The sequence below is a fragment of the Drosophila navojoa genome, chromosome 2 (assembly GCF_054131105.1).
Source record: "Drosophila navojoa isolate 15081-1374.11 chromosome 2, UAZ_NAV_1.0, whole genome shotgun sequence".
In the NCBI taxonomy this organism is placed as follows: Eukaryota; Metazoa; Arthropoda; class Insecta; order Diptera; family Drosophilidae; genus Drosophila; species Drosophila navojoa.
In genome coordinates, this window is record NC_142890.1 from 8,924,549 (window position 1) to 8,947,948 (window position 23,400).

The 23,400-nt window shown below is 40.3% G+C and overlaps 5 protein-coding genes across 8 annotated transcripts in view; 3 read left to right on the forward strand and 2 right to left on the reverse strand.

The window, feature by feature from the left end:
• bon (tripartite motif-containing protein bonus) overlaps nt 1-12,990 on the reverse strand; it is a 16,830-nt gene extending 3,840 nt beyond the window's left edge. The window contains exons 1-3 of one of the 3 annotated variants that reach the window (XM_018111836.3): nt 12,027-12,990; nt 232-1,609; nt 56-139 (exon numbers count right to left, since the gene is read on the reverse strand). In XM_018111836.3, the coding sequence (XP_017967325.1) occupies nt 56-139; nt 232-1,609; nt 12,027-12,218 (1,654 nt within the window). In that variant the 5' untranslated portion in view covers nt 12,219-12,990. The remainder of the gene's footprint in view (nt 1-55; nt 140-231; nt 1,610-12,026) is intronic. The other 2 variants (XM_018111834.3, XM_018111837.3) reach the window with 2 other exon arrangements.
• Nucleotides 12,991-13,215: 225 nt separating this feature from the next.
• Nucleotides 13,216-14,911, forward strand: Pus1 (Pseudouridine synthase 1). Of its 2 annotated transcripts, none has more exons than XM_089256720.1 (4): nt 13,216-13,359; nt 13,428-13,930; nt 13,985-14,255; nt 14,310-14,911. In XM_089256720.1, the coding sequence occupies exons 2-4, from the start codon at nt 13,501-13,503 to the stop codon at nt 14,812-14,814; spliced, it is 1,206 nt and encodes a 401-aa protein (XP_089112846.1). In that variant the 5' UTR covers nt 13,216-13,359; nt 13,428-13,500; the 3' UTR covers nt 14,815-14,911. The 2 variants fall into 2 exon arrangements, with proteins under 2 accessions (XP_089112846.1, XP_017967333.2); XM_018111844.3 differs by having other exon boundaries at nt 13,218-13,359; nt 13,424-13,930.
• Srp72 (signal recognition particle 72) lies at nt 14,799-17,211 on the reverse strand. Its single transcript, XM_018111840.3, has 4 exons — nt 16,956-17,211; nt 15,850-16,889; nt 15,093-15,778; nt 14,799-15,035 (listed from the first exon to the last, which is right to left on the reverse strand). Exons 1-4 carry the CDS (start codon nt 17,065-17,067, stop codon nt 14,906-14,908), a joined length of 1,968 nt encoding a protein of 655 aa, XP_017967329.1. The 5' UTR covers nt 17,068-17,211; the 3' UTR covers nt 14,799-14,905.
• A 43-nt stretch (nt 17,212-17,254) lies between these two features.
• On the forward strand, nt 17,255-19,610 carry Septin2 (septin 2). Its single transcript, XM_018111845.3, has 2 exons — nt 17,255-17,495; nt 18,265-19,610. The coding sequence occupies exons 1-2, from the start codon at nt 17,348-17,350 to the stop codon at nt 19,374-19,376; spliced, it is 1,260 nt and encodes a 419-aa protein (XP_017967334.1). The 5' UTR covers nt 17,255-17,347; the 3' UTR covers nt 19,377-19,610.
• Nucleotides 19,611-19,709: 99 nt separating this feature from the next.
• Nucleotides 19,710-23,390, forward strand: LOC108659094 (uncharacterized). The gene is made up of 7 exons (XM_018111843.3): nt 19,710-20,118; nt 20,196-20,344; nt 21,184-22,087; nt 22,147-22,266; nt 22,411-22,575; nt 22,647-22,755; nt 22,817-23,390. Exons 1-7 carry the CDS (start codon nt 20,055-20,057, stop codon nt 23,052-23,054), a joined length of 1,749 nt encoding a protein of 582 aa, XP_017967332.1. The 5' UTR covers nt 19,710-20,054; the 3' UTR covers nt 23,055-23,390.
• Nucleotides 23,391-23,400: the final 10 nt, after the last annotated feature.

The window sequence follows — 23,400 nt, forward strand, 5'->3', positions numbered from 1 at the left end:
AGCATTAGAACTTCTATAAATCTGTACTTTACATATGATTATATCTCTAACTAACCCATATTTTGCGGATGTGTAGAAGAGCTGACATGTGGTTGACCCTGACGCTGCATGCCAACAGGTGGCATGCCACTAAACCGAACTGTAAGTAAACATGCAGAGAGTGATCATAGCATGAGTTAGCATCCAAAATAAGGATTATTTAGGATCAAGATAATTGTAGCATACCCTTACCTGAGCCATCGCCTGGAAAGGAGCGACTCATGGACAGATTGTTGAATTGCTGTTGTGCAGCCGCATTACTGTACATTGGGGGCCCGTTCTGTGGTCCAAAACCACCTGGTGGACCGTTGGGTGAAAGGCCAGCTGTCATACCCGGAGGTAGGCCGGGACGCAGTGGTGGTGCCATATTCGGGCTAGGTGGCTGACGAGGTGGCGGTGGTTGCGGCCCGTTTTGAGAGGGCGCTGGTGCCGGCGGATATGGTTTGCCATCGACTATAACAATGCCCAGTTGCGAGATAACCTTTTGCAGCTCGGCGACCTGGTTTAGTTGCACCTGAATTCGCACTGGAATCTCTGGATTGGGTATATCGGCACGCTGACACTTAAGCTTCTGCAGATGGCGCACAAGTGATTTTTTGCTCGATAATATGGCAAAGTCGCTGCCCTTTTCAAGGGCATTTTGCATAAATTCAATGCAATGATCCGTATTATCCGAAAGCAACTGCAGTGTCTCTTTTTTCTCGACCAGGACCTTCAACTTGCTGTCGCATACCTCGTTGAGGCGCATGACCAGCTGCTTGCCGCGCATGTTGACCGTGTTGGTTATTTTGACCACCATCGCAGTTATTTCCTTTATTAGATCCTTCTTCTTGTCATGTATCAGCTGTTGGCGATCATCGATCACCTTTGTGGCGGAGGAGAGCAAAAAGCGCTTGTAGTTGATCTCAGAGACAAGCGTGGACAACGCCTGTCGCGACTCTGTGGCAATCTCATGGGCGAACTTATACTTGTGATCTCGATGATCGCTCAGTTGGCAATCTCGACAAGTGAGCTTGTCGCAAGTTTCGCAGAATAACGATAGCTTCTCTTGAGTGTGCAGCTGACACATGTGCAGCTTATCGACGCCGACAGTGCCCGCCAGTTGTTCGTTGTTGGCCTCATCTTTTGGCTTGATGGTGTGATCCTTGGTGATCTTAAGACGCTGATGAGCTTGCACACAGCTATCGCATATGTACTCCGAGCAGTCCACGCACCACGATGTGGCCACTGCCCCATCCGAGCAGCTGCTGCACTGTATGTTGGCCGTTAACAGACTCTTCAAGCCATCAGTAGACCCGTTACCATCGCCACTCTCACCGGCGGCGCATTGCTCAATCAGGAACTGATTATCAATGATGTATTCATTCTGCGAGGCATTGTCGCAGACTGGACAGTGTATCAGTGGCGGCAGAGAGCGATCTAACTCCGAGAACTTTGTGTTCACACACTGTCCACATGCTACATGCAGACACTCGAGCAGTTTGGGACGATCATTGATGCTCAGCACCTGAGCGCAGTAAACGCATTTGAACAGCGTAAATTTTGCAGATGCCGACGAATTTGATTCGGACTGTAAGTATATAAAAAGAAGAGCACTTCATCAGCTACTGCAATCGTAAATGTGAACATTAATAATAAAATAAATAAAAATGACTCCACTTATACATTTATATCAGAAGACACTTTTGCTTAAGTGGCCTATCTTATCTATAAGTGGAAACCCTCTTGATCAGGACATTATTTAGAAAATCTACCGAGTGCTGATATAAATTATTTTATTTCCCTTTATTGCTTATTGAAATGACTTGTGTAGAACTTTCACCAGGCCATGATGAATGGTCTACGAATATTATCTAATCTAATCTGAACCATTCGTAGTCATTTTGATAAACCACAGCCCGATGAGCTGACAAACTATTCAAGTGACCGAAAGCTGTTGTCAATTAAAAAACATGGAAACTGTCTGTGGTTTGTGGAATATCTTGGTGCACATATTATTACACTATTAAAAAGGCAGAAAACAATTTAGTATACGATTGAAACCGAAAGAATGCAGTAATACAATAGATAGATAGGTTCCAAATCAAGTAGGAATTTATATTAAATATTTGCAAGGAAATAGGCGTGCAGTATCTGAAAAGCAATTTCTCTTTTATAATTAATCGCACCAACTTTCCAAAGAGAAAGGGGAGCATACAGATTTGCGACGAGCGAAATAAAAGAACCAGCTTAGCTCTCGGTGTAAACAAATAAATAAAGCTCCCTACTGGTACTGGAGAGGCGCTGGAATGGGTTGCACAGCCAGCTGCTGGTCCTGGCGCAGTTCTGGTCGTCTTCTCCGACTGTCGCAGGGCAAGATTGATTAGTTTTATCTCGAGTTGGAGCACATAAATCCAATTGATTGATTATGCTTTTGCTCGATAAAGATTACTGCATTGGTATGCGAGCGTTTTACTTGCAACGACCAGAGTTTATATATGTATGTGTTTGGTTGCGTGGCAACGGAAGCGCCATGGACATTGATGAATGCGCCACATCAGGCAAGAACCAGTCGTGAAATCGTGAAACAGTGCGAAGTCGCGGGTCGGCATTGTAATAAGACTGGGATCCATCACTGCAATTCGTATGCTACGATCCAGCGATCCATCTTGGGACTGGGATGTTGACGTCAGCAGTGTCAAAGAGAGAAAGTTGGACTGGGTTTTCTCTATCGAACCTCTCTCTCACTCTCTCTCTCTCTCTCTCTCTGTCTCTCGCTCTCTCTATCTCTTCTCAGCTTTCGAAACGCCTCAGCGCTCATAAATCATCTGGTAGCAGCCATTTTGTATTTATATATACTAAATTTATACTATATATGTATATGTATATATGGGAAGCTTGCCACATGCCCACGCGCAGCTAGCACAGCCAACATAGTTTCAGAGCTAGGGCATTAGGGGGCGACGTTCCACTTGAAAGCCATTCATCATAATGTATGCTCCATGGCCGTTCTCCTCACTTGAGGCGCTCGCTCGCTCGCTCGTTCGTTCGTTCGTTCTCTAGCCAAATGTGGGCCTCCAAACAGGTCGGCTCTACGGCACTGGGCTCGTGCACCCGCTCGGCTCGTTCATATTGGATGCTCGGCCGGCGCAGCCCACTTAAAAGTTGTTCAAGTCCAATGCGACTGACATACCATTATAAATGTTGCGAAAAAAAAAAAAAAAGAAACCAGCTGCTACCCCCATGTTTTCAATCATGATGAAATGACTTGCCTTAAACTGGAAGCGGGTAGCAAACTGGTTTCTGGCTCACATTCCGCCTCTACACACACATCAATAAGGGTTCAATTTGGCCGGGTAATTCCAATTAAAAGATGCTCCCAAACAGCCAATCAAGTATCAAAAGCATTAAATAGAAATCTATACTATGAATTATTCATATTTTGTATGCTCTTTCATGACAAAATATTGTGGAAGAGTCGTTTATTTTTATAGGAGGCTATTAATAATAAATATAAACATAAAACTTTTCCAATGTAAGCCAATTGAACAAATTGCATTATTATTTTTGATTACACTCAAATAATAAACTATTGGCAACTCAGGTTTATTCTATGTATAGAATGGGTACGCACATCTAACGATTTCAAATGCCTAACTGGGCTGTGGTAGGGTATGAAATTAAATGGACGTTGCCTTTGTGCTGTCCATTAGCAGCATCAGAGCAACAGCAGCACATCGGCAGCCCACGGCAGTATGTTCCAAGCATCGCATGTATAAATAATTCTAAATCAATTTCAATTAGAAAATGTTGAAAGGATGCCCCAACAACAATGGCTGAAAGCTACAGCTACGGCAACAACAATTGAGAGCTTCAATAACGCTGGAGCGCACAGCACGAAGCACTAGAAATGTGCTGACATGATGGAATGGCGGTATGACGGCATGACGGCTGCCACAGAATGAGTGCAGCTATGATTGATGTAACTTTGATGAAAGTAATCACATTTCCATCCAGAATGGCGAAGCCTTTTAAAGCCCTTTACCATTTCATTGAGAATTTATTTGCAATAAGTTTTTCAAGTTTGCTAAAAGTTCCATTCTTGTTAGTCAGAGAAAAACTTTTTTGTTGCGAAAATGAAAGAAGTTCTACAACTATATTTTATTACACGCCCCAGCCGCCCACCCGCGCTTCGCCACCACACCAGAGCTCGTTGTTGATACTATGACAACGGCAAAAATCAGTTGAAGCTCCCATTGGCTACAACTTTCAGACATATCTCACATGGCAAATCCATTTTTTTTATTTTTATTTTTTTCAGGCAGCCATAATTCCATTAATTTGCGTGTTCACATCAAATTGGATTTTCAGTTAAGCCGCAGCTTTTGCTGTTCAGAGAAGTTCACTGAGACGAACGAAATTCAGGGCTTTAGCTTTGACAAGCAGTCAAACGAATAACATTTTGAAAATTCAACGTAATATTTTAAAAGTATACAAAGTTAAGAAAATTATCTCCTATAAAAAATGAACAATGATAAACAGCTATACATAGACCGCTTGAGATTGATCAATTCAATTCCATATTCTATTCAAATATAAATATTAATATGCATTTCCTTACAATTGCATACAATTGCTAGAAATCTATTTTTATTCTGTAGCACGAGCCCTCAAGTCGAGCAATCTAGTTTAAAACCAGAAATAAGTTTAAAACACATATAGACAAAGTTTAATTGGGTTATCAACGAAATATTTGTTTTTGGTATTCAGGCACATCTATGAGCACTATCTGCGTATAATTTGACTTTGATTTCAAATAATATGATTATGAAACTTTTTGTAATGACTTTTCTTCCTCTTCGTAAGGGCAAATGCAAATGGCATTCTCATGCTATGCTAATTAGCCATGATTTCACCATATTATAATTTTATACTATACTAAATGAAATACCAATCGTTTCCCCGATCATCTGCAATGGTAATGCGGAATCGAATGTTAAATGTGATTTTTTATACAACAATAAATGATGAATAAGAAGATAATTATTTATATAAATGCTATGTCTGCATGTTAAACGCGTTTTACAATGAAAGGGGTATATGGGTCTTATATATGTAATTATTAAATCGCCCACTGAAGAGCTGAGTAGCCGAAATTGCTTTTATATATTGAGATATTACAGTTAGATATTTTGAGATTGAATAGAATACTATAATACTACTATATATAGAATGCTATAAATCATTCAATGATATCAATATCAGAATTAATGATGCTTATCCGAGAGCAAGCATTAAGCAATCGGTTACGCCCGCTCTAACTTGGATATACAAGGTACAAATTAAGCTTTCAGCATTTCATAATAAATATCCATTAATATTTTGATTATCATTTTGTATTTATGTATGTAATCCACTTCCATTATTCAGATAAGTCACACAACAAAAATTAGCATACAAATTGGTTCGGCCGTAATATATAATTCACTTGATTAACTTGAAATTACATTTTTGATATACATTTCTTGTTTATGTATATGTACATATATCCAGGGAATATTTGCATTTACTCTGCAACTTTGTGCGCGTTTACAAACGCAACAAAATGCAATTTTTCAAGCCAATGATTATGAGATAATTCAGCGCAATACCATAGCAGATTATATATGAAGTAAAGTCAGTTTAAAAACTGTTTCATTGAAAACTCTTATTTAGTTCGTTTGCTTGCTGCAAATATAAATGACTGACTGACAAACTTTTAATTAAATGTGAGCAATAACAACAAAAGCATTTAAAATCAAATTTTGCATTTTGCATGACAACAAGAGCAGTAAATTTAATAAATGGCTGGCTGCATTGCTGCACTGCACTTTCGAGGACAGCACAGCGGGCAGTTTGGTCCGAGTCAGTGGGTGGCAAATAAATCAATGCTATATGAGAACATGCATCATCTGTGTGCGTCATGAATCCTTACTAAATGGACTCCGGGTGCCGTTCGGCAGCCATTTTGTGAAAGTCCCTAACGCTGCGGGCGGTGTCCTGTTCCCATTGCTATTGGTGCGGGTTCTGCTGGTGGTCGGACTGGCTCCGTCTTTAGGCTTCAGGTTGCACAAACACACAGTTTGTCAGTCAGAAAGGCCATTATTTATATTTCCCGTCATACAATATACGTAAATATCGTCACTTTACAAATGTACATGCAAAATGACACAGATGCTCCCTTTGCTCGCTTTAAGCAAAAGCAGCAAGCCAGCAACAAGACTACAAGAATAACATATACAGAATAGAGCTAATTAATTGCAGCAGAAGTCAATTTGAAATTGTGGTCTGCTTGCCGCTTTCCTAGTCAAGTCAAATCAAGTCAAGCGAAGTCAAATTTAACCATCCTGAATTTCAAACACACGTCCTTTGTGTCTACCAACTGATGGCGGTGCACAAATATCATCAATTACGTATCTTTGTGTTTGACAATGGAAATTAATTAAATGCAAACCGAAGCATACTAATAATAATTTATTTGCTACAGTTTCCATGAGCAACGCGAATTCAATTTGGCGTGCATCGTCATGGTTGGTTCTTGGCCATAATTAAATTTGCTATCTTTGGAAATATGGAAAAGTTCAACTTCAATTCATTTGTATATTTGGGTTTTGGTTTTATGGGCTTAGTCATGATTTATGATAAGGCCAGGTGTTTACTAAAAATAGGATAGGCCATACTAATCAAAATTTCCCGAGCATAAATATGAGTTTTACAATGAGTAATAGATTCGCTGTAGGTTTTATTTTTTGTTTGATACAAAATATTAATGGAATTCTATTTGAGTTGCCTTTTCAATTCCAAACCAAGGACTCAAAGTCACTGGGCTCAGGTGAATAAGAGAAAATGCGACTCTTGAAATATTTATGAGTCTGAGTAATAAACTTAAAGATAAGGAACGCTCAAAATGCCAGCTATAAATTCCGACAAGTGAGGTAGGGAGAACGAAAGAGCGAGATAAATTTATGTATAAGGAGTGAGATAGTCTGAGCAGATGGCACAATAAAATGCTTTATACTTCCCATAATAAAAGCAAAAACTTGATTGTGCCTGAAACTCTTCGATTGAACTAAGCAGAGGGAACAAATAAATGTATGTACAGCAGCAAAGCCTTCAAGGGTGCTGCGATTTATATGATAATGTTGACTCGGCCAAGACGCAACGCATCGTTATATCCTGCAGCAAAGAATTAAATTGAAAGCGCTTACGAACATATGCTTTTAGCACATTTTATAATATGTTGATTTACTTAACACATTTTTCACTTTTAAGATAGAAATCACGTTTTTGGGTTTGTCACATTTATCGTTAATTTGTAAGAATTGATCGCTAATGTGCGTGCATCGTGCTTTGCATTCAAAATTATATTTCAACACGCGTGCATACTAAAGATACACTAGCTACAAAATAAGTATCATTAAAACTCTAGAAAATATCCTAATCAACATGCAGGTGAGGCCATTAAACGGCAAAGGCGCTCCGATCACGTTGTGGGGCCGTAAATTTACTAATCACCTACGATCAACCCTTAGAACATAATTTTGAAGTAACGAAAGATATATTCTCGACTCGGCACAATCATTAAATAACGATAAAAGGCAGATCTACTTGCCCACTTTCATAACATTTCATTTTAACAAATGAACGTGATCAGGCTGGAATTTTTTTTTATATGGAAAATATCAAACGAATTTCAAAGAGAAGCTATAATGTACTGCATTTCTATATTATCAAACTATAGTATGGGGTCTGGGCCATTTACTTAAATCGCTGACATATCCGGCACCGGCGCAGCAATTTCCGCTGCCCCCAGGAACAGAGAGGGTGTGTGTGAGTGTGGAGAGGGTCGCCTAATGGGAAAACCCTAATGACCTGACATAACATTTCATAACGCAATTTGAGCTACCCAATGGAAAAAAAGAGAATAAATTTGTTACAAAAATGATGCCATAAAAATGTACGAGTTTGTATTTGATTGTGGATTAACATAGAAGGATAACCGAGCATGGGCAGCACAACGAACGGGGTGGAGCTAAATTGGTCTGCCCCACCCCTAGAACTCCTCTTTAACGTGTATAGAAATGTATCTTTCGAATCTTTTTTTTTTTGAACAAGTGCGGCTATTCGCTTCATTCGCATCGTTTCCCATCGTCGCAGTCGTAAAGATTTAATTGTATGGAAATCGTAAATGGCACGCAAAAGAACCAAGAAAAAGTTTTTATGAGCTTCGAGGGATACAGAAAATCGATGAATCTCCATTAAGGTAACTAAGAAACTCATACTCGCAACATCAAACCGAAATATATATATATATATAAATGTATTTTTCTATATTTCAGCTAAAAGTCCTATTAGGGCAAATCTACATACAAGGAACAATATAAGTCGTAGACGACAGCGATGACCTCAAAATATGATTCATATCGGCAATGACAGCAACCCAAGCAGTCAAACAGTCAAGCAGCCATGTAGTCAGTCAGTCAGCGAGTTATGCCATGCCAATCCATTGAAGTTGATTGCTTTGAGTGGTTTTGGTTGTGGTTTATTAAGATACATACTTATAGAGCAAATTGTTCAATCGCTACGTCAATGTGAGGCCCATTAAGGAAAATGGGCTCTACTTTCGCATTGCAGAAATATCCATTAAGTTGTTTATTATTCTGTCAATGCCAATTTAATAATTATATATCTGACTATATGAGAATAATAATAGATAAACAATTTCTTATTCTTTCAAGTGATTTTTACTAGGCAAGTAAAGCCATAATTTTTTGACTGCCTAAAAGACCCAATATTATTCGATATTCCATTTAGGAATACATATTTTTTGTCGAATTTATGAATTGATATTGTTATTTACGTAGATGACAAAGTTGAAAATCTTCAAAGTAACGTCGGGTGCTTACAGGGTTTGTTCTAAAAACCACAAACTAATGAAGCGGTCGACTACGTGCACAGGCTATGAATCCAGGCCTATAGGGAGGGACGTATCGTGTACCATGTGCCTGCCTCAAATGCTGGCGACATTGGACATTGTGGGTTTAACGGTTCAAAGAGCCGAAGAGCTGGTCTCTGGAGCTTACCAAAACCGCCGACGTTGCTGCCGCTGCTGCTGCTGATGCCGCTGTTGCTGCTGCGGTTTGCGGTTCTCTCTGTGCCCTATGCAATTGTTTGTGCTCCCGGGCCGTGACATGAACGGCAAATCTCCACACCATCAACAGCATAAGTCTTATTCAGATACATTTTCCAAAATGGCGACGGCATACCACTGTTATAGATACAAAACAGTTAAGCCGCAGGGGTCCAAAACGTGATGCAGTTGCAATAAAATTTCATCTTGGCTTATGCAGTTGCAGGCGTACCGTTAAGACGATGGGCGTGGTACAGCTGTCGAATGCAACGCCCAAAGCTTTGAATTTCTGCTTACGTTTGAGGGGAAGGGGCCCTAACTATTTTGCCATCTCACTTAGGATTTATACATACAGCTTATGAAACTTTGCACAGATGCTAAAATACGTATCTTTGGCCCGGTCCACAGCATGACATGCGCTTCAATTTAAAGTTACGTCAACTTGTGTTGCCGCTGGCTGCTTGCCTGTCTTTTATTGTGCGTTATAATCCGATTTATGTGATCGGATTATGTCCTGCGTAGCGCCTAATCCCTCCATAGTTGGGCGTCCGGTGACATGTGTAGCCTATGCTGAGCGGAGCATATCGTACGATATAGGCGGGCCACCCTCTTCACAGTTCAACTGATCCGTTCGCGTAGTCAATTTCAATTATACTCGCTCTATAGCTGGATTAAGGTCCCAGCCACGCCCCATTGCCAGTTGAGGCGGAAAAGTAATTAAAATGTGTATCTGTTGAGTACGAACACACACACACACACAAACTACAGACAGCTCAGGGCTTGACAGGTGCAGGGCACAAGTGGTGCCTGAAAGTGAAAAGAGACTTTTCCAAAAGATCTCTTCGTTAAGATTGCCGCGCAATAAAGTTAATTAGAAACTTTTGGGTAGCGCTCAAGCGCCTGCCAGCTCATTCCCCGCCCCCTCTCTCATCGGTCATCGCCATTTGCTTTGCTTGCATATTCTAGTGAAATTAGAGTTAATTGCACCTCATTAAAAGCAAATTCTTGGAATTAATTTTACGTTTCGTCGAAAAAAAAAGAAAACGAAGCAACGCAAAGCCAATAAACAAAATGGCCGCTCTCCACCGAAACTCAGCAGTTGCCCCATTCATTATAGTGTCAGATTCAACAAATAATTACAGCCCGCACCACACACACACACACGCACACATACACGTAACAGCTGAAAATATCATTTAAGGTAATCGTTGAACTAGCCCAAGGATGACCTAGGTAAATGCAATATGCTGAAGTCCTACACGATATTTGAGATAATAATACGCTTCACTTTAAAACAATTTTTCTTACATAAACATTAATATTTTAATTCAAGCTCAATCAAAATCAATAGATAATGGATCGGAATGTTTTTGTATTATAAACAAAGAAAGTCAATTATAATCCATATAGATATTTCTTACTTTTACAACGTCAACTTCAAGTTGATCTATCATTTATTAAATTCCAGTATTCCATTCCAAAGTGGCCACTTATTATTATTATTATTATCGTTTGTCTCTTTCGGCTTTCATTCCGCTCAAGCTCCAACGATCTTAGACAGCTGCCAGTTTACATGTCATTAACGACTGTCTATTAAAAATTCCGCATGAACAAGTGACAGTGGTAGAATTAAAGTGTATTCGGATAGGAATAAACATGCTTAGGTTTCTTCTGAAGCTGTCGATAGGTACTGTGCGCGCCATTTTGCATTTGCCGGCCATTTTGAAATACTTTGAACTATTACAATTCCTTAGAATTGTTGCGAGCACATATTTTGACACTTATCATTTTAAGTGAGTGAGATAGCAAATATGAGAGGAAAGACGCACATTAAATATTGCTGACCATACGACGGGGCCAAGGCAGACGACCGAGGCCATTTACAGCACCCTTAGATGCACACACACATATATATTTAAAAATATATATGTACATATATACATATATGCATACATATATATTGTACATGTATGCAGTAGTGTGTCGACAGTTGCATGATTGACGGTTGGACTGAATGAGTGCACGTCATTTACAGCCGCCACGAGTAGCCTCATGTGCAAGTGTGAGCTACGATGGCTCATCTCCCACTCCAATAGCACTCAAAGTGTCTGCACCACTCGGAACTAGTATTTGTGAATCTGAATATTTAGAGGAGCTCACGTTCATGGCGCTCAAGCGCGACGAGACCGCAGCAAACACAGTAAACAGCAAACACAACACAAACACACACATGCCTTGAAAGAGGCGAGTCATTCTCAGTCCGCTGCAGCTGATCTTGATGGAGAGCACTCTGCGGTACGAAAAGTGTGAGAGAGTAAATGAGTGTGTATTCATGTGTGTGTGTATGGCAGTGTGAGCAGTTGTTGTTGCCTTCTCCGCTTTGTAGTTACATATTTGCTTTGCCTTTCACACCGAACCAGCAAAACCAGAAACCGAACAACAAACAGCACGAGACTTGAACACGAAAGTGAAACACAATTTTAGCAACGTCTGTGTGCTTTTGCATACATATGCAAGTGTGTCTCACTCTGTGTGTTTGTGCGTATGGGTGCCTTAGCATTTGTTTGTTGTTATAGCATGGGAAAAGATAACGAACAAAATTGCACGAGACAATGGATATCCGTATTGTTTACGATTAGTTGCGTTACGTATGTATATATGTATGTATTTGTTTCAGTGATAAGTTGTGTCAATCGTCATTCTCATGATTCAATAGATTTAAGAGCGCAGCAAGATAACAACTGTTTCTTATCATAACGCAACACGTGTAGCCCTCCTCAAGTTATTAACCTCATACACATAGAGATAAATTAAAAGTGAGACCAACTCAACAACTTACCCGCTTCTCGGCACTATCGCATGGATTACCAACCGATGAGGATGAGGAAGAGGATGTGGATGTTGTGGCCGCAGTGCTGGGCAAATGATTTGTCGGCAGCACATCCGATGCCACTGAATCCAATTGCTCCTGTTTGATGCCGGCAATCAGCGGCAGAAAGTCGTTCTTAAGATTTTCCAATTCCAAATCCATTGTATATTTGTTTATATGTTTTATTTCTTTTATTCAGAGTATGTCAATCTATGCGAATGCTGTATCGTGTACGTGGGTATGCGGATTCGGTTTTGGGTTGTTATCGTGGGCGTAGGCTAATTTTAGCGCGAGAATTTTGTATTCACCAGCAGTTGGCGCCCTTGGTGAACATTTTTAGTTATATTAGGATCTCTATTCCATTTCATTGTTCATTCATTCCCGACAGGCGCAATCAAAGTGGCAGCGGTACAAAAACAACGCCAAATTGGCTGTCTGCACACACGTACACAGACACAACAACACATCCACGAGTTCGCACACACACAAACAAGTCACCTTGTGGACAAAAAATAGTTTCGCTTTCGTATGACACTTAAACGTTTTATGTTTTACACGGTGTACTTTTGATAAATATTATCATTTTACGATACTTTTATTTGTTTATTAATGTACTAACAATTTAAGGTATTATCAATTTCAAACGGTTTGCAAATTTTTTCTCTCTACTCTTTTTGCACGAATTCCCACAGAGACGAAAACTTTCATTGAAATGTTCACATTACGCTTTATTTTCCTTTTGCGACTATATTGCACAGCACTGCGTTGTTTTATTTGCGTTTGACGCTTGGCTAGCGCAATTGTTTATTTGATATTCAAAGTAATATTTGTATTTATTTTATTGGCAATTAATTGCTAGGAAAACACACGGTCACGGCGTTTACTCTCCTTGGACGCTTCTTCTGTACAAAAATTTTCTACTCGCCATTTTGGATTGAGCAGCGTTGCCAGAGTTTTGCCAGTTGCGAGTGGCCATACACGTTCAGTCCGCAAAATGTGCATAAATTAATTCATTTATGAAAAATTTAATATTTAAAGACTGTTTATAGGCTGAACTAATTTTTAATAATGTTTTAATTTATATATTTTGTAATTGATATGTTTAACAGCTTGTTAATTTGAGTTTTATTACTCGGGCTAGTGGTTTTATAACAAAGCTAGGGTTGTAGCAGTTGATACTATCATGCAGCAGCTGTGTTTTATTACCAAGAACGGCACACGTGTGAGGTTGTGTTTGTTGGTATTTTAATTTTTCAAATTGAATAAATGTTCAACCACATATTGAGCAGCTACTCTAAGGCAGGTGAATTTTGTGTTGCAATTTTATAAAACACAGTTACAAAAATCTGTTTTTTTTTGTCGTGCAGTTAGCCTAAGAAGATTGTTGCAAGTTGAAGTAAGCCGGCACAATTTTTATTCGCGTAAAAAATCCTTCGCGACTGCTATGGCTGAAGCACTCGACAAGCTGGAACAGGAACGGGAGGCAAAAAGAATCGCCAAAGAAGCTGAGGATAAAGCTGTGAAGGAAGCAAATCGTTTGAAACGCACTCTTAAGCGTAAGAAGTGGGTGGACTGGAAGGCGCAAGATGAGGAGGATGCTGCAAACGGAAAGAAACGCGCTCCATTTGATCCTGCAGATCGCATTAAGCGAAAGAAGTGCGCTATACTTTTAAGCTACTGCGGTGCAAATTACTATGGCATGCAACGCAATCCGGGTATGCAGACTATTGAGGAGGAGCTTTTCAAAGCTATGCTTAAACACAAATGGATAACAGAAGACTCCTTTGAACAGGTGCAAATAGCTTGCTTTCAGCGGGCCGCACGTACCGATAAGGGTGTCTCGGCCGCTCGACAGGTGTGCTCCGTTAAGTTGCGTAAGTAACTCAACTATTCTGATTGGGCCTATTATAATGGCAATTTTCTTGCAGCCGAAGAACTGGACCTAGACGCATTCAATAAAGATTTACCAGAACAGATTCGTCTCTTTGGTGTGGAGCGCGTTACAAAAGGTTTTAATGCTAAGGATCAGTGTAACGCACGCACCTACACATATACACTGCCAACCATAGCATTTGCTGCTTTCGATGATCAGCTTGATCAGGAAACGTATCGCATACCGATTGAGCGCCAGGAGAAAGTTAGCGCGACACTAAAACTCTATGAGGGCACGAAAAACTTTCACAACTTTACCAGTAAAAAGTAAAGACAAACTTTATAGATATTGTACATAATATTAACATAATTTATACGTAGGAACTTTTTAGATCCGTCGGCAAAGCGTTTCATAATGTCCTTTACATGCAGTGCACCATTCCTAAGTCCGCAATCCATTGAGTTTGTTACGTTGAAAGTAAAGGGACAAAGCTTTATGCTGCACCAAATCCGAAAAATGGTCGGCCTAGCCATTGCTATAGTTCGTGGCAATACCACAACTGCAACGCTGGAGCGTGCGCTAACCGAGGAGCGCCTGGACTTGCCCATGGCGCCAGGCTTAGGCCTCGTATTGGATACCGTTCATTATGAACGCTACAATGATCGCTATGGTAATGATGGCATCCACAAGCCCTTGACTTGGGCAGAGCAAGAGGAGCAAGTTACCCAATTCATAGAGAAGTATATTTACTCAAATATATACAAAACGGAGGCCGAGCAACGCAACATGCTCGATTGGCTAAGTACCTTGCATTTCCACTCGTATGATACCAGGCGCGATGAGCCAGCGAAAAATAATAGCGAGGACGATGATGGAGAAGAATAACCAATCTATTTATTTATAAGATGACAATGCAAGACCAGTTGATAGTGTATATGTAATTGATACAAATTAAAAGCATGTTGTTGATTACGACTTAGAACCGTCCACCCTTCTTCTTCTTGTGACCGCCTTTGCGGTGTTGCTGCCTTGGACCGGGCGTGGGCTCTTGGTAAACGGGCGTTGCAGGCGAGTTCTTGTTTAGGTTGGCACGATTGGACATGTCGCTGAAAATTGAAAAAGGTATTTATACGAATCTTATGAGCATTAAGTATTAAACTTACTATTGATCAGCTGCGCCAGACGCCATGCCCTGTGAGCCTTTGATAATATCCTTGGCACGGGCACCGCCACGCTTCTTACGGAATCCAGTGCGCTCATACTTGGGCAACCAGCGCTCAGGATCAGGTGCGACTTCGGCATTGTAGTTCTTGGGCAGTTTACCTTTGCGTTTGCGATTGCCACTCTTCTTCTTATCTGTTGCGGGTGTGCTGGGCGAGGGTTCAACTTTTGCATTGGCCGTCTTCTTAGCTGCCTTCGCAGACATCACCCAATTGGCCGCCTCAAGCGCATCAATTTCGGAAGCCGTGGTCAATGTCTCCAGTTTAGGCAACTTGCGGCTTATCTCGAGTGCACGCTTAGGATTAAATTGAGCATAGGCAATAACTAGCTGAGCCAGCACTTTCATATCATTCGGTTTTAGCTTGAGCAGTTCCTCCAAGGAACTGGCCGCCGTCTCTGAGGCGCCACCACGTAAATGGAACTCTGCCGCCTGCCGCCACATGTCCGACAAATCGCCGCTGCTCACATTATTCTGCTTATACCATTCGACGGCTGATTTAAGCAGCGCCGATGCCGCTGGCTTATTGTCGGTGCCCAAATAAAGAGACACCAGCGCCGAGACAATGCCAGGCTTGTACTTGGCCTCACCCAACGAGAGTAGAGTTTCGATAGCATCCTTACGATTACCCTGCCAAATAAAGAATTAATAATAAATAAGTTTTGATTAAATTTTGCGAATCTGTCGTAAACGTCTCTTACCTGAAGCAATTGCAACTGTATGATGGCAAATTTGCTTATAAATTCATGCGTCTTGTGTGCACTAGCAAACTTGTTCAGTTGCTCGATAGCCTCCTTGTGCTTCCTATCCTTGGCCAGTTGACTGCAGCGTATCAGCAGAGCTTCGAACTCCACTTGCGGATAGCTCTGAGTCAATTTCTGTGTCAACTGCTGCACTTGGTCGCTGGAATTGGTATACAGAGCCAGGAGGCAATTGTTCAGAGCTATTGTTTGCTTTTGGCGTGAGGTCAATTTTGGTTCACAGGCATCTGCCATGGCAGCGCGTATTTTCTTTTTAGAGTCAAAGACATTCTGATCCTTGTTAATAACCACTGTATTGTTGCTGGCAACGGCTACCAAAGCAGCATCCTTCGGTTTGTGGCGTAGACATTCTGCATAAATAACGCTAGCTTCCTTGATTTTGCCCTGCTGTTGCAGACAGTAGGCGAGTTGAACACGTATGACGTCCAGCTCTTCGAGTATCTCCTCCTCACTGGCACCCTCCTCTTCCAGAAACTCGCGACACAATTTCTCGCTGGTTCGCAGTTTGCGCTCGGCTTCAACGAATTTCTGGCGATTGGCCTGAATGCAAGCGCTGTTGAAGTACTGCTCGTAGGTGTCCTCGGGTACTTCTGGAACGTCTTTGTCCTTGTCCAATGCCAAATTGGCAGCCACTGCACTGAGGTTAGTGCGTCGTTCATCCTCGTAATCATCACTACTGTTCTTGATGATCTCTTTGTACGCATCTAGACAATCTTCGTAGCGTTCCAAACGATACAGTATTTGTGTGCGCAATTCCTTCAACTTCGCAGGCAGAGGCTGCACTGCAGCATCGTCGATGGTTTTCAGTGCCTGTAGCTGCTTATTTAAGCGATACTCACAGTACGCCTTCTCAAAAATCAACACAGAGGCCAGACGATTTTTCTCAATGAACTTAAGGGCCTCATCGAATTTAGACAACTGCATCAGGCATACAACTTTACAGTGCAGCGCAGTTTGATCATCAGGTGCTACACCCAGTACTGATATAAAATTGTAATCGAATGATTAAAATTAGATAAAACTTTGGCACATGTCTTGATACTCACTGCGATTAACAGCTTTAACCGCCTTATCAAACTCCTGATTGTTTCCAAACTTGTGAACGTCGGCATAGGCCGCTTTTATAAGCGCCTCCTTGGCAGTTGTGTCTTTCGACATTATAATAACAATCAACTAAGAAAAACTTATTTGACACTGGACTTTCGCTCTGCTAGAAACTTTGACAGGTTGGACACATCAGCAACAATAATTTTGAGTGTTGCCACAGCAAGACTGTCAAACGTGTTGAGTTACCAGACTTATCTAAAACTATAACCGATAAACAGTCCCTACCGACTTTTTATCGATAGCGATAAATTAATTATCAACAAAACGTACTCGCTGGCGACGCCTTTGCGAGGTCTATAGTGTGCGTGTTTTTTGTGTAAATTGTTGCAAAATGTCGGCTGAAGTTGATTTTGTAAATAAAAAAGAAGTGCATCTCCGTACTCTGAAGCAGTCCGGACACGTAGGATTTGACAGTTTGCCTGATCAACTGGTTAATAAAAGCGTACAAAATGGATTCGTTTTTAACGTCATGTGTATAGGTGTGTATTTACAGATGTGGGTGTGTGTGTGTATGCGGCATTGCCCAAGTGTGTATATATGTATGTATGTGCAGTGAATCAACTAAGAGAATTGTAATGAGTGCATTGCACACAGATTCTAAGCCACACAAGCAATACATGACTCACTAGCATACATATACACATACATAATTTCTCAACCGTATGCATGCACGTACGTAAATACATATGTATGTAAACAATTGAAAGCGGCGCGAGCAGGCCGATTGATATGCAAAGTGTTTATCAATCGATTTTCATCAATTTGCTTTCTACAATTTCACCCTGATATCAGTGCTGAGAGAATTTGAAGGGCGCAAAATGCTAGATTGACAAGAAATGAAAGAAAATTCTAGAATGTCCCTATATTTAAATATGTATGCATGTAAACTATTTTTTTTATTTTTTTTTATTATAAATTAAATTAATTCAGCTATTTTAAAATACAAAAAATATTTTTATTCATTTTCAAATTATTATAGAATAAAAGAGAATTAAATAAAAAATTGTCTGGAACTATAGCACAAATTTATAATTTGAGATATGCAACTTTGATTTTATAGATTTATACATAGCTAAATTATTTTTCACAACGTCATACATTTATAATAGTAAAAAAAAGCTACACATAGCTACAAAAAAGCTAGAGTGGTAGCACCGCTTGACACAAATATGTGTCTAGTGCCCAATTGAAGCCACTTATAGTAACTTTTTGAACAATATGAGTAACATGTGTCTCTTTTCCCATTAGGCGAGACGGGTCTGGGTAAATCAACATTGATGGACACACTGTTCAACACTAGTTTCGAATCGACACCGAGTCCCCATACGCTGCCTAGCGTTAAATTGAAGGCCCACACTTACGAGCTGCAGGAGAGCAATGTGCGGCTAAAGCTGACCATTTGCGATACGGTTGGATATGGCGACCAAATCAATAAGGACGATTCATTTAAGGCTGTCGTCGACTACATTGATGCTCAGTTTGAGAATTATTTGCAGGAGGAACTGAAAATTAAGCGCTCCCTTGTTACGTGCCATGACAGTCGCATACATATTTGTCTGTATTTCATATGTCCGACGGGACACGGTCTGAAGTCCTTGGATCTGGTCTGCATGAAGAAGCTAGACAGCAAGGTGAACATAATACCGGTGATTGCCAAAGCTGACACCATTTCCAAGGTCGAGCTGCAGCGCTTCAAGGCAAAAATTATACAGGAACTCAACAGCAATGGCGTCCATATCTACCAGTTTCCCACTGACGATGAGACTGTGGCGGAAACAAATAGCGTCATGAATTCGCACATTCCGTTCGCCGTCGTTGGTAGCACCGAGTTCATAAAGGTGGGAAACAAGCTAATTCGTGCTCGTCAATATCCCTGGGGTACGGTGCAGGTGGAAAACGAGACACATTGCGATTTTGTCAAGCTGCGAGAGATGCTTATACGCACAAACATGGAAGATATGCGCGAAAAGACCCACACGCGACATTATGAGCTGTACCGACAAAAGCGTTTGGAACAGATGGGCTTTAGTGATGTTGATAGCGAAAACAAGCCTGTTTCCTTTCAGCAAACTTTCGAAGCAAAACGCTCCAATCATCTGGCTGAGCTGCAGTCCAAGGAGGAGGAGGTGCGCCAGATGTTTGTGCAGCGTGTCAAGGAGAAGGAGGCCGAGCTGAAGGACAGTGAGAAGGACTTGCATTTGAAGTTTGAAAAATTGAAGCGGGATCATGCGGAAGAGAAACGAAAACTTGAAGAGTCTCGTAAAGCTCTCGAGGAGGACTATTTGGACTTTCAGAGACGCAAGCAGCAATTGGCCACAGCACACCACACACTGACACTGGGCAAAAGCAAGAAGAAGTAAATGGACAGCATTAGCATTAGCTATAAGCAAATGTCTTCGAGTATTTTGTGTTTTGCGTATCCCAAAGTAATTATTGCTTTTTCATCTCGTTGTATTTCATTTATGCTATTAAGTTTTCTTCAAATATTAACATATACACGCACCAACATACATACATATATATGCATACATACATATAAGTATGAATATTTACAATTAACGAATAAACGATATTAGTATTTTAAACTATGTAAATGAATACCGTTTTTTCTGGGCTGTTTACCATAAATTCAACTCAAGTGAACGAACTAATGTATCGAACGACTTGTGAACTAGCTGAGCAGTTCCGTTTGTTCATTTAGTTCGGTGTATCGCTCGGGTTTGTACCGAACGATTGGGCAGCACTAACTTGAAGTTCTATAAAATAAACGAAAACGCAATAATTATTATTGCGAATAATTGATGTACCGATGATTTAGTTATAGTTCTAACTACAAAGCAATTAAAAGTGTTCAACCTATTGTATACATTAAAGAAGTGACTGAAGAATAAGCGTAAAACAATTCGGAAGTTTGTGAGTGTATATGTGTGTAGTGTTTTTTGTTTGTTCATTGGGGCGGGAGTGCAGGTGCATTGTTAGCTATTTTTCATAATAAGCGTAGTCGGAAATACCAGACGCTTAGTTGTTGCGTTGCAAAAATGCATAAAATTAGCAAGGCGACGCTATTCTTCGCTCTAGTGCTATATGCATCTTTGCATGCAGGTAAGAACGAGTCGAAATACCAATCAATACGAGCTCGTGCAACTTTAAATATACTTAAACATTCTCATTATTTCTAGTTTATTGTAAACATGTTGTTATTACGGCGCCACAACATGTACTCATCGGATCCACGGTAAATGTGAGCGCTACTTTATACGATGGAAGGAATATTGCCAACAAAGGTACCTATAGCTTCAGCTGGAAGGACAACTCTGGGCATACGAAGGTAAAAATGTTTTACAAATAGAAAGCTATGTTTGCCAAATCAAGAATGGTGGCTGATAAGGCATATGTACATACGAGCGTTCAAAAGAAATTTCATGACTAATTTCATGTGTGCATAACGAAAACTATAAGCTCTGATTCGCAGTGAACCGCACATGCCCTACGTCTGTCCCAAATTCATTAGTTAGAGGAGAATGCATGAGTTGGAATTACTGAATGTGCACCGTATCAACTTATTGCTGCTATTGTGTGGCTTTTACAAATAATGTATGCATTTAAAACGTTTTTCAAAACGTATTAGACTCGGAGATAATAATAAAGTTAATTTTAGATACCGCTTCAATAGAATATCTACATATGTACTCGATATCACATTTAAATTTTCACAATCACTTGATTTGTAGGCAGCCGTGCCTGGTACGCTTAGATACCCTGCATGAGTGTAGGGTCTGATGGGATATGGCTGCTTAAGCACATACGATTCGATAACATTTCATTTAACATTTCAGTTTCATAGATAACAATTTCTTTTGTATATCTTTTGCATTATTATTAATGTTCCATATTCTATTTCATAAAATTATTGAAGTAGAGAACAAAAAACATTGTTCATCGTTGTCGTATAGCATTAACACAACCAGAAATACACACAAAAGATAAAAGATTTATTTCTATATATACTTGAGTTTTCCCCTATACAGCCATACAGCTAGGTTTTCATGATTAATCTGCGTCACAGCTCTGCTATTAAAAGCAAACGTAATGAGCGCAGATGTGCCCCTTTATTGTTAACTAAAGACTAATTACATACGTATTTCCTTTGAATTTGTTGATATGTAGGAAATCGAAACATCGGAACCATTCAGCAATTGGACTTTCAATTATGCTAACGACAAAATCAATTTGGGAGAGCATCGTCTAGAAGTGGGTGTATCAGAGGAGAAGTTTATAGTTTGGTTTCCAGTTGCCGAAAGTACAGCTACAATCAGTGTAATCAACACACTCAGCGGCAGTTTGGAACTTATACAAAATGATAAGGTGCGGACAAAGGACTTTGTATCCACGCAGGATGTAGTTAAACATAAAATTGAACTATGGCAAGCGGACTTGGACTTTTTGATAAGCAATCATTACTATATCAATACTTACTGGTTCAGAAACTGTACATATCTGGGAATGTCACATGTCTTCGAGTTTGAAGATACATATTCAGTTCCCGATCAATATTATAATATCGAGGCTCTTGTGGTAGCATCGCCAGATCCTCTGCCAGAGCCAACAACATCTACAACAACAACCACTACAACCACAACGACTTCTACAACGACAACTACCACGCCCGCAACTACAACTACAACGACAATATCAACGTCCACTTCTACAACACCAGCCACAACATCAACAACAACAACAAGCACGACATCAACAACAACAACACCAGCAACAACATCAACGACACCAGCAACAACAACTAAGCCTTCGCGGTCTAAGCGGGACGTTAACCAAACGATGCATGCAAACGCTAAGCTACTTGGTCTAAATCTTGCAGCCGCTGTTAAGCAGGAGCTACAAAAGCAAAACCTCACTGGTGCTACATCAGTTGCCCTGCTCAATCCGCTGGGTGTGCGGAAGCTAAAGCTGCTGCCTGTTGCAGCACCGCCGCACACTTGCATAGACGGCAAAGTTGTTGCCCAGGATTCGAGCAAGATGTACGGTTACTTTCACCGACAAGTTATCTCGAAGAGTGTGTATAAGTTTCAACTATTGCATATAAAATGTATTTAATAATATTATTTGTTGCAGCGCCCATATCTGGCTTTAGCACTAGCGGCAAAAACTGGGTGCAGCATTGGGAGTTGATTAATTTACAAATCACCTGCAAAGGCTCCCCACCGTACGAAGTGTGCACTCAATACTACAATGGTGCGTATTAAGATTGCATTATGTATTTGAACTATTTATTGCGAAGATTTTTTTTATTAAAAGAGATTGGCATTGAGTTTTCTTGACAGATATTGGATGAATTACTGAAAATGATTATTAATTGACTCATTTTATTTTTTTTAGCACCATACAACGCTACGGGCAACGAGACGTGCAGCAGTTATGACAGTTTCGATAAGTGTGATTTTAACTTTGCTCGTTATTTTGCTGACAGCAAGACGATTCTATTTTTCATACGCAACGAGGTCTCGGCAACTCTAAATCAAGTTACCGTCAACATCTATGAAGGTTGGTAAAATAACCCCGAAACTACTTACAATTTGACCGATTTGGTTAATGTGTTTTCACTTATCCAACAGCAAAGCGACAGTCGCAGCTATCTGTTGTCGTGGTGCCCATTGCCTGCACGCTTGTGGCCGTCTGTTTGGTCATCTTTGGTGTCGCCTATTATATGCAAAGTCGGAACCGGTAAGTACTATAAATCCTAAAAATAAGCCCCACAAATAACTGATCTTTTCTGTGATCTCAGCTTTACGGTGGAGGTGGCTGATTTCAATTTTGGTGATACCCAGTCAGTGGATATGGAATACAAGACATTCCAGCAGCGTTTGATCGACAGCATACGCGATGCGTGGCCATGGCCCCGGTGGCGTCGGTATTCGCAGTCAAGCACGGATCTCATGGCTGAACAACCGTCTAATCCCGGTAGCTTTGGCGGAAATGTTGGCGACGTCGACAGTAATTTGCGCTATAATACTTTTAACTAAAAGCAAACGTAATTGCTTTATTGTTATTATTATTCTTTAATCAAATTAATTTAAATATTCAACTTAGTTTATAATTTTGATTTCTTTACAATGGGAGCGTTTCATATTTTTTGTTTAGTCATTTGCAATGCATAGTAAACCTCTAAACGTTTTCTTGTTGTCCTCGTAAACCAGTTTATCCACACATTCGTGATCCTTTCGTCCACATTAACGCACACTAGCTCATTAATTGCCAAATGACTTGCAATATTCGATAGCAAATCGAGAAACTTTATGAACGCAATTGAAACTCTCATAAAATATGAAGACTGTCTTTGTTCTAAAAAAAAAAAAGAAGTAACAAAGG

What these genes read in the sequence shown, in the direction of transcription:
- Pus1 (XM_018111844.3), top strand. Translation starts at nt 13,323, where the DNA reads ATGTTCAACCACATATTGAGCAGCTACTCTAAGGCAG. An exon ending in GGTGTGCTCCGTTAAGTTGC is followed by an intron (nt 13,931 to 13,984) that starts GTAAGTAACTCA and finishes ATTTTCTTGCAG; the next exon opens with CCGAAGAACTGGACCTAGAC. An exon ending in CACAACTTTACCAGTAAAAA is followed by an intron (nt 14,256 to 14,309) that starts GTAAAGACAAAC and finishes ATTTATACGTAG; the next exon opens with GAACTTTTTAGATCCGTCGG.
- Srp72 (XM_018111840.3), bottom strand. Translation starts at nt 17,067, where the DNA reads ATGTCGAAAGACACAACTGCCAAGGAGGCGCTTATAAAAGCGGCCTAT. An exon ending in TACAGTTGCAATTGCTTCAG is followed by an intron (nt 15,779 to 15,849) that starts GTAAGAGACGTT and finishes TTTATTTGGCAG; the next exon opens with GGTAATCGTAAGGATGCTAT. An exon ending in TCTGGCGCAGCTGATCAATA is followed by an intron (nt 15,036 to 15,092) that starts GTAAGTTTAATA and finishes TTCAATTTTCAG; the next exon opens with CGACATGTCCAATCGTGCCA.
- Septin2 (XM_018111845.3), top strand. Translation starts at nt 17,348, where the DNA reads ATGTCGGCTGAAGTTGATTTTGTAAATAAAAAAGAAGTGCATCTCCGT. An exon ending in TTTTAACGTCATGTGTATAG is followed by an intron (nt 17,496 to 18,264) that starts GTGTGTATTTAC and finishes TTTTCCCATTAG; the next exon opens with GCGAGACGGGTCTGGGTAAA.
- LOC108659094 (XM_018111843.3), top strand. Translation starts at nt 20,055, where the DNA reads ATGCATAAAATTAGCAAGGCGACGCTATTCTTCGCTCTAGTGCTATAT. An exon ending in ATATGCATCTTTGCATGCAG is followed by an intron (nt 20,119 to 20,195) that starts GTAAGAACGAGT and finishes CATTATTTCTAG; the next exon opens with TTTATTGTAAACATGTTGTT. An exon ending in CCGACAAGTTATCTCGAAGA is followed by an intron (nt 22,088 to 22,146) that starts GTGTGTATAAGT and finishes TATTTGTTGCAG; the next exon opens with CGCCCATATCTGGCTTTAGC.